Here is a 9,821-nt window from a genome sequence, read left to right as displayed (position 1 = left end):
TAGTGTACATTAAAATTTTTTGTATTAATCTTCAATACAATCAATCAACTGGTTAACTTATATGTAACTTTGTAGAGTCCATGTTGTATTTGCTGAATTGAAGTAAGTCATTGTGTGAATAACCATGCTCTGCAAGTGTGCGTTGTGAATATATATGTTGTCAAATTGTGCTTATGCAATGGATTTCTGTTTATGATTTATGTTATCATTTTCTCACAAAGTGGAAGATGGCACATTCAGTACGTTATTGCTCAAAAAGGTTAGGGTTAAAAGTAAAAGATAAAGTAAAAGGTAAAGATTAACTGAAGTAACGTAGAGTACTGGGCGAGTTGGTATAGATTTATGTCGAAGCGTAGCGTGAGGAAAACAGGACACAGTAAAGAACACACAGGACAGGCGCATGGCTGCCTGTGTGCCTTTTACTGTGTCCTGTTTTCCTCACACTATGCTTCGACATGAAGGTAAAGATTAAATGTAAAAAGTTAAAAGGTAAGGATTAAAACTAAAGATAAAAAATAAAAAAATAAAGGTGATCAACTTTTAATTTAATCTCAGTCACCTTCTGCACCTGCCTCCCATAATGTGTTTGAGCCCCTTTAAGCATTGGATGACTTCAGGGTGCGCAGATTGTGGAAGAACTGGTGTGCAGAAACTGGCCATCTCCTGGATGTGCCGCATAGGCTGAAACAGAGTGTCATGTGTATTCGTTGTTGATTACAGTAAAACATATCCAATTTCTGGGGACCAGTGGCATAGCCAGGGGGTGGTTTGAGGGTTCATACCGAAGATTTAACATTTCTTATGTGGTATATATCACAGGACGTTTCAAGAAACGTGCCCAGAACTCTCAAAAATAAGGGAAATGTGATAACTGCATTCATAATCACATTTTGTGTGATGGCGGACACCTTAGAGTGACTAGAGACATCAGTTATGGCAGTAATTAAAGAACATTAATTAATTAATTTTTTTCATTAGAGGAGACAAGCATCTGGTCAAATGGGGGAGTTGGAGCGCATCCTGGCAGATCCCACTGCCACTTTAAGATTTACAAAACGCTGATGCTGGTAATTATATCATAACTTCTGTAAGTGTGAAAGACACGTAAGACCACGAAGAACACAGGACAAGCGCTACTTTCAACTGAGATTTTAATGGGTGGTAACACCAAATATGTAGGTGTAGCCACCAGAAAGAAAAGGGAGAAAAAAAACATGGCTGATCCCTCCGTCATAGGAATCGGTATAACACGAAAGTGAAACGTGTCTTCACAGAAGTAGCGCTTATGATATGAGAGCTTGTACAATGTCTATTCGTGTTTGGCAGCTATAGCACCGTTTGACGTGGATGCACCCATGTTGACAGCATGTCTCTATCGCGAAGACTAACGCCCTTGATCATGATAAACGGTTGAGGTAGCTGACGGTGTGAACATATATTTGGACACAGCGAATCGTGAATCGCGCGCAAGGATGATATCAACAAGCTCATAATCAACACTGGTACCCGGTATGCACTTCTTCAAAGCGTCGTCAATTAAGGAAGAAACGGCACGGTGTGCGCTTTCTAGTAATGCGTAGCCGACGCCTGTGCTCATGCATACATAACACACACTGCTCTTCAGCAACGCGGGAGTAGAGGTTCGTAGCCTCAGCCGCAAACGCGTGCGTCCCGCTGGCCTCTGTCTCGCAGGCGCTGCTCTCGCTCCACCAAGGCACGACATTCGCCCGTCGAAATCGCGTCCTTTCTGCAACGCATATTGCAGCAGTTTTGTTAGTCGGTGCTCTCGCATTTGAAGCAGTCGGCGGCAGAGAAATCCCGTTCGTGCACGTGGAAGCTGCACTACTCCGATGAGCCGACGCACGCTAACACGAATCCAAAGGCAAAGAACATAACTGCGTCAAGGGTGCCTCGGCGATGCCAGCGCGGCCAGTCTACCTCTCTGGTATCGAGACGCTTTAACCATGACCTCCGATATCACGTGCAATCTCGGAGTAAGCGCTAGTAAGTGTCGATCGTGAAGCATTACTTCTTTCCACCTCTCACAGACGGCGGCACCGCCCCGCTCCGCCCGCCGCGAAAGAGAATGTGTGAAAGATATAAGGCGCGATCGCGCCGTGCCTAGTATCTCCCGAGTTGGCTTAGTCGGTAGAGCGTCGGGCGCTTGCCGTCGCCGCCGCAACGTCGTGGGTTCGATTCCCAGCGGGGTATCTTTTTCTTGGTTTTTTTCTTTCTCACCCGTTGGCGTCCATTTTATCAACGTCATATCCGTGACGGATGTACTTGGTGGACCCCGGCATAAAACACTTTCGTGTTAAAACTAGACGACAAAAAGAACATCAAGAAGAGACATACTATCACAGTGCAGCGTCTACTCGTGCTAACACGTGTCAAGCGTATGCGCAAGCAAGGTCCAAGTGATGAAAACCTTATTGCAAATCGCCCAGACTGCATCAGCAAAAGAAGTGCCAAGGCACACACTACAACTGCACCATGCGCATATTCCAAAAAGTGAAGCTCCTTGCTTGTCAAGGTAGTCGAAGGAGCGCTAATGGCATTTAAGTCATCCCTCTTCATCTCAGCGGCCTCGACAATTAATCTGGAGTCAATGTCCGAGTCCCGGTACAACACCGTGGTGTTATCTAGAAATGGTTCGCACCCAATTCTCGACAGTGTGCTTATCACTGGTGGCCACATTAGTTCCAGAATGAACTCCACTGTTCGCGTTTGCGCGCTCAAGCCTAAAGAAGATTCTGAAATAATCTGGAAGGTTCCCAGACATTCGGGCGCGACTTGCGCAAGACAGCGATTATATGTGCACAGACCAGTTACACAAACATAGTAGAAGAAGCGCGCGAGCAATATTAGCTATGTTTTGCTTTAAAAATAATGCGTAGCATTCGTAAGTCGTCACTTGTTTGAATACTTCAGTTTCTTGGATACCCGCGTACCAGTAATATTGGAAAAATCCGAATATGCTATTTTCAAATTGAATAATAATATATGATAATCTGGGTTTTAACATCCCGAAACCACGATATGAATATGAGGGACGTCGTAGTGGAGGGCTCCGGAAATTTCAACCAGCTGGGGTTTCTTTAATGTGCACCTAAATCTAATGTGCACCTAAATCTTTAGTGTGCATTTCACTCGTATCATATATGGAACCTTTATCTTGTAACCAATGCCCCTACCCTCAGGAGGCAGTTCAGACTTCACATAGACCTTTTTGGTGGCCTTTCTGTGTGTATGCATGCTTAAGATTGCTACGATGCTAGGTTGGATTTCATCTGATTTGCTTTTGAGCAAGATGTCAATTGAATTTGTGTATAGATTCATAATCATATTAACTACACCTCTACTTCTGATATGTAATATGAAGCTAATGGTCCAAATACTTTTGTAACCATTTTTTATTAAGTTGATTGAATGAACACTGATTGATTGATTGATTGATTGATTGATTGATTGATTGATTGATTGATTGGTTGATTGGTTGATTGATTGATTGAAAAAATGTGGGTTCATTTCCTTGTAGGTGGAAGCGGCCTTTTCCTCGATGATGGAAGACGGCTCTTCTTCCCAAGAGGTTCTGTCCACACCTTTTTCGGCTCAAGAGGAAAATCACGTTGACAATGACTACGACCCGAAAGATTTCGTTGTGCACAGGTAAGTCCGCTGGACCGTGTGACACCATATTCATTATTGTGTGAAAATGAACAACGGTTGGAGGGCATTTGGCAAGCATTTTCAGGCCATGAACCAATTTTCTGAAGGCCTGCTGATTTTATAACGTACATATCTGTTGATTGATACAGCTTACTCCAATAGTAACATAAGTAACCACGGATATCCGATCAGCGTCCGACTGGATGTCCATTTTGGATATTACAGACATCCATCAAATGTCCGCAAACATACAGTGTACGTTGGCTCGACATCAGTCTCGGACAGCCAATGCGGACATAAACACGACCTTCAGCAGATATATATATTGTGAGCTATGACTATGCAGTTCATTGTCTTCGTCTGTATACATGAAACATCGTAATCATTATTATCTTTTGTCACGCGGGCTGCGCTGCTTTTCTTTAGCAATTCTTTAGTGAATGAGGCAATTCTTTAGTGAAGTTAAGCCCTCCTCCGATTAATTCAAATTGTTCGCTCACTGACGTTTGCATGCCCTGTCTCTTTAACATGAATACTTACCACCTAGCTCAGCTCTCTGTTATTTTTGCTAGTTGTGTCTTTTTCTGATTGCCATACGAAGAAACGAGGTGGATGTTCAATTTCAAACATAATTTAAGCTGTCCAATGTCATTTTATGCTATTTTCCTACATTGCACCCATAAATGTGGAGTCCCTGCTCAACTTGGAGGTCGTACTACCATTGTGGGCAAATACCACCAACTGACTAAGTAACCCTGTGCTTTTTTTCTTTCTTTTTTCTATATTTATTTCTTTTCTTTTTTTTTTGCCTGTTGCCTAATTTGACTTGCCAGGTTTAAACTAGTCTTTCGGTCATGTCGGGGCTGATGGCTTGACTGTAAGCACTCGCATGTCTCTCCTGTCTTCTGCTTTTCTCCATCTCTTTATGCAACATCTAAAATACAGTGAGCCTCTATGAACTCTCCCACTATTTCTGTTTCACTGACATGCTGAAAGAGGCACACGGTGAGTCGTGGGTTTATTTAGGCCAAACATGCCACTGTGTAGCCTGAAACGTGGCATTCTATATTCTGAGTTTATTGATACTTCAAAGTGCTAACTTAAGTTCTGCAAACTTGACGCAAAAACCGTACTGGTAACATTTGCACTTACATGACATGCTAGAGCAATGCTTCAGTTGTAGATAGCCCAGCAAATGGATTCCTGAATTTATTATTGCACAATTAATTTCCAACAGCACAGCACTTCATATATGTACTATACAGTTGAACTCCTTTATAAGAGGCACTGATCAGACCATTGGATGTAAAGACAACAGTGTGCCTACATTGAAATACACGAGTTGATCAGAAATGAAGCGTGGTACCCTGCTTATAAGAGACACTTCATGTAAGTGACAAGAACTACGTGTGTGTCTCTTTTATTAAGGTTTCAAACGGTATAAGTGCTAGTATGCTAGCCATAAGTGTGAATAAGTCGTTCTAAGTTCTACTGATATGAAATGGTGTTTGGGGTTATGTGCAGAAACACATTCATCACAACCGAAGACTACCACTCCGAGGATTCAACACTGCCTGGCAGCAGCCCTCAACCGCTGGTGCGCGAGGCCTCAAGCGACGTGTCGGACGACGACGAAGGCGACTACCATCTGCCCTACGAGGATGAGGAGGAGATGCAGCAGCGAGGCTACGACTCTCGGCACCATTATGCCTTCTACCCAGAGGAGACCGAACTCGAGGTCATCCCCGAGGAGGATGAAGACCACGCTAGCAACTCCGACTGCTCGGACCCAATGGGTAAGCAAGCGCACACCCCCGAAGGAGTGGATGGTAATGATAACAGTTTTGCAGCTTCATGTATTGCTTCACTGGTTTATCGATGGATCTGAAAAATCTTATTTGCATGCTGCTGTAGCACTACAGTAAGGTATTAGCTGAGGAATTGCAATTCATTTGGAGTTAACAGTCTCCGATTCATTCAGTGCAGTGCACTGTTTGCAGAACATCTAAGTACTTTCCAGCTAGTCTAAGGTTAGAGGTATGCCCATGAATCTGCTCTTTATATGATTTGCATGTAATACCTTGTTAACTTGAAGTAGTAGAAACTGGCAAACAATTTGAGATAAGCGGGTTTTCGAGATAAGCGAAGTTGCAGAAATTGCATTGTTGGTGGGGTGGGGGGAAGTTCAGTCTAAAAAATTTCACCACTACAGACAAGCTTTTTAACTGCAGCTTCAAAGCTGGCCTTTTGTAAACATTTTAAATAGGCTTGCGCCAATAGTAAATTTAGGTCCGACAAATAGTGATTGGGGTGAATAATTTCGTATCGAATTTGAATAGTTATGTATCACATTACAAAGAAAAGTGACCATATTTGTCATGACTCAACTGCACAATATTTTTTTTAATTGAAATAAGGCATGTGCAAATGTCATTCTTTTTGGTTCAAAGGAAGTGGAAGCAGCTTTGAATAGTAGCAGGATTTGACTTTCGGTACAATGCAAGTGTGACCTGTAAATATGTTATGTTCTAAAATTTACTATACTTAGAGCATATAAGCCAGTATAAGAAGCTTTTAAACTTAATAATGATGAATCGATGTGAGGGTAATATGTTCATTTAACCTTGAAGTAGAACTTCGCGGCGGTGCGGATTTTCCCCGGAAAGGTGTGTTCACGGTATAGCTCACCTCCACTGCAGTGAAACTACCTTTACAGGGGGTTACATGCGGACTAATATACACCTATTCGTTCATTTCGAATAATGTAATAATCGTTTGAATATTCGAAGTGCTCGAATATTCGCACAAGCCTAATTTTAAAGGAAAAATATCAAGACATACCAGAGTTATTGAGCTGTGTTTTGCAGCGCTGCCATTTTATTTAGTACAGGAAGACCAAGTAAGGATTTGTGGAAACGCGTACCTAGGATGATGTCTTCGAATTTCTTCATATGCCGCATGTGCTGATCGTCCCTGCTGCTGCACTGCGCTTTATTTCACAGCAAACGAAGCATGTTTCTTGTTTTGGCTGATGTCAGCACTCTTGGGTAGCTGCATCAGCCTTTTACCATCAACACATTTACGTCACATTGTTTCGTCATTTTACGTCATTTTGCAGAGAAGCGAGGGACCCGCTACACATCTGTAAGGCAGTATGCGCACTTTGTTGATGTGGTGGCTGATGACGATGAAGATTTATGGCTGAGCCCTTTGTAATAGTTGGAAGCTTTAACGACCTACTAGTTACGTAATTAGCATTGTGTGATGCCTGGTTGTTATTTCACTCTCCTACCATGCTATATAACATGTGTTAACGTGAGAAAGAAAAGAGAGGGAAAGAACTTTATTGAGGCCCTGAGGAAATGGACCATGGGGCCTTATGGACTTCCTTGGCAACTATAGAAGTACACTTGTGAGGTACCCTCTATGCTATAAATCATCGTAATTTTTGTGAGGTAAGGAAGCAGTCACTATGCCATTTTTCATCATTCTGCGAAGAACCGTGGTACCCGCTACACATCTGTAAGGCATTATGTGAACTTTATTGGTGTCATGCCTGATGACGATGAAGAACTATGGCAGAGCTCTTTGTAATGGGTTGCAAGCATTCACCAACCCACTCGTTGCTCAATTCGCGTTGTGACACCTGGTTAATATTTTGCTCTTCTACCATGCTATATTACATATGTTAATGTGGTTCCTTCCCGAGATGAAGCCTGTATAGGGTTATTTGCAACGGAGTTTCAAGCACCGGCACGGCTTTCCAGAGACTGTGCAGACCAGTGAGAAAGATTAAGTCATAGGGTATTGACCTGTCCTTTGTCACATCAAGGTACCTATGTTTCAGGGTTGATTTCAAAGTCTTTTCATAGTCTCTGGAGAGCAAGACTGACTGACTAAAATGCTAAGCCTTCGCGATCAACAAAAAGCGTATTCCAGAACAAGTGATTCAAATACGTGGGATATATGAACGTTCTAGTGATGCTGTGGACTGGTTTTCTGTGTTTGATTTGTGTTTAAATATGCCTGATTATCATTTTTATAGTATCACTCTAAGTGCAACGGTTTCCTTCCCTGTAATAAAGAAAAAAATGCACCGGCATGGCTTTGTGGTAAATACTGGGCTCCCATGCAGAGGGCCCAGGGTCGAACCCTGTTTCATCCCTGGATATTTTTTCTTATTTCGTTTTTTTTTCTTATTTCACGCGATAGCGGTTACAGACACCGGCGGCAGACAACTATGGCACCAAAATGGCTGTTGATGTGATCTGATAACAGCTTTCACTGTAAACTGGAGTGTACATGGACTTCCTCAGAGGCCTGCTAACTCACGTTCGTGGCACAGCACATCATAATGACAAGAAACTAAGGCAACATGATCCATCATGGGAAGCATGGCATGGAAGCACCTCCGATGATGATGCCTCGCCTACACAACAGCTCTAAAAGGCCTTACTTTTGCTGACTACGTGTGCTATAATCTAAAATATGTCATAGGTACCATCTTTAAATTGTGAGCACAGATTTCGAAGGCCATGCTTTTCCTTACGAGAACCTGAAAACCTACATGGGTGTCATGCACCAGTTTGGGTTGCAATCATTATGCGGGAAAGAAAAAAAAAATCAAATTTTGAAGGCAGATTTCAGGTGCAGGCACTTAGAGATCGATCTGCCAAGCAGGATTGGATTGTATTCAAGCAGGGCAGTGTTGCCTGGACATGGTGCATGATTGGGGTGCAGAGCGGCAGTGGTGGTGAGCTTCCCAAATGGCGCGACGATTTGAATTAGCAGTGAAATTGGAGCTTGCTCAACATTTTACTGTGAAGTTCTATCGTTACTGTACGAATAAATCCAGTAGTGAAACGTTGATGTAGTAGTAAGCACGCATGGAAAATGGTTAATTAAACATTGTGGAGTAAATATAGCACATGGTTGGGTGTGTTTTGCTTGTTATGTGTTGTACTGTTATGGGAACATAATAAATGCATTAGAAGTATATCCGTCATAGGAGATATTTTTTCTGTATCGCAAAAGATGTGTTCTGGTTGTCAATGAACAAAAAAGTGAGCAAAGAAAACTTGTCGAGTCATATTTTAGACATGCGTATAGATTTTCGTCAGTCTAATAATTGCAAGATGTGTTGCAATGAATGTGCAAAATGTGTATTCATAATTTAGCCGTTTTTGTGTGCAGGACACAACCACAAATCAACAAGCCATTAAACAAGTGAACAATATCAACATAAAGAAAAAGCTATGACGCCCACCTTTTTGTTTGTGTTTGCACTTATTCAAGCATATTCAAAATGCATGTGATGCTGCTATACAGCTGAGCCTTTTTACATAAACCTGCCATAGTTTTTTTTGCATGAACCCAATCACAAGTTCTTATTAATTTTTGTTTGGCACTATCAGTATGTATGCTTAATGCTTATAAAAATTGCATGATATTATTGATATACTTTTGTGCCAGGCGTGACTATTAGGCAGGGCGTAGCCAAAATTTTTTTCGGGGGGGGTTCAACCATACTTTATGTATGTTCGTGCGTGCGTTTGTATGTGTGCGTGCCTATATACGCAAGCAAAAGTGAAAAATTTCAGGGGGGGTTTGAACCCCCCCAACCCCCCCCTTGGCTACGCCCCTGCTGTTAGGATAGGGTTATGCCGTGCATCCAGCATGCACAGCCACAGTTCTTGCAATGATTAAAACGCAGGTGAGCGGAGTCGAATGACTGAGCACGATTCAGGCGTGACTGATGAGCAACACAGCAGCGGCAGTGATGATGACCGGAGGCATGGCAAGCGGTCAGAGGACACTGACAGTGGACTGCATTCGCTTCCGTGGACACGAGACTGCGATTCATCGCGTGGGAGTCCAGAGACCAGCCCCGACACCAGGGAACGCCCCGAGATCACACCCACCAAGCCCGAGCCAAAGGCCGATCGAAGCTAGAGTCGAAGCAGAGCAGAGGCAAGCATCGAGGCATTCGAGTGATGTGCCACGAGCTACTGTGTCCATTCAATGCAATGGTCCGGATTCCCTTCGCAATGCAAGTGCATTTCAACCTTTTCCATTAACTTCCTTCTGAAGATATTTCTAACCTGTGTATATAAGGACTAGCTAGGTCACATAGCATTGCTATAGACCCTTTT

General features: G+C 42.8%; 1 protein-coding gene across 1 annotated transcript; it reads left to right on the top strand.

Annotated features, from left to right (window-relative positions):
* The first annotated feature begins 3,542 nt into the window (after positions 1–3,542).
* On the top strand, positions 3,543–9,621 carry LOC119378275 (uncharacterized). Its single transcript, XM_037647464.1, has 3 exons — positions 3,543–3,669; positions 5,194–5,465; positions 9,383–9,621. Exons 1-3 carry the CDS (start codon positions 3,560–3,562, stop codon positions 9,619–9,621), a joined length of 621 nt encoding a protein of 206 aa, XP_037503392.1. The 5' UTR covers positions 3,543–3,559.
* The last annotated feature ends 200 nt before the right edge of the window (positions 9,622–9,821 follow it).

The sequence above is a fragment of the Rhipicephalus sanguineus genome, unplaced genomic scaffold (genome assembly GCF_013339695.2).
Source record: "Rhipicephalus sanguineus isolate Rsan-2018 unplaced genomic scaffold, BIME_Rsan_1.4 Seq758, whole genome shotgun sequence".
Lineage (NCBI taxonomy): Eukaryota > Metazoa > Arthropoda > Arachnida > Ixodida > Ixodidae > Rhipicephalus > Rhipicephalus sanguineus.
This window is presented reverse-complemented; position numbering and strand designations above follow the sequence as displayed.

Excerpts from the sequence above, each read along its gene's own strand:
- LOC119378275 (XM_037647464.1), top strand. The coding sequence starts at position 3,560 with ATGATGGAAGACGGCTCTTCTTCCCAAGAGGTTCTGTCCACACCTTTT. Across the intron at positions 3,670-5,193 it reads AAAGATTTCGTTGTGCACAG|AAACACATTCATCACAACCG; the intron begins GTAAGTCCGCTG and ends GGTTATGTGCAG. Across the intron at positions 5,466-9,382 it reads CGACTGCTCGGACCCAATGG|GTGAGCGGAGTCGAATGACT; the intron begins GTAAGCAAGCGC and ends ATTAAAACGCAG.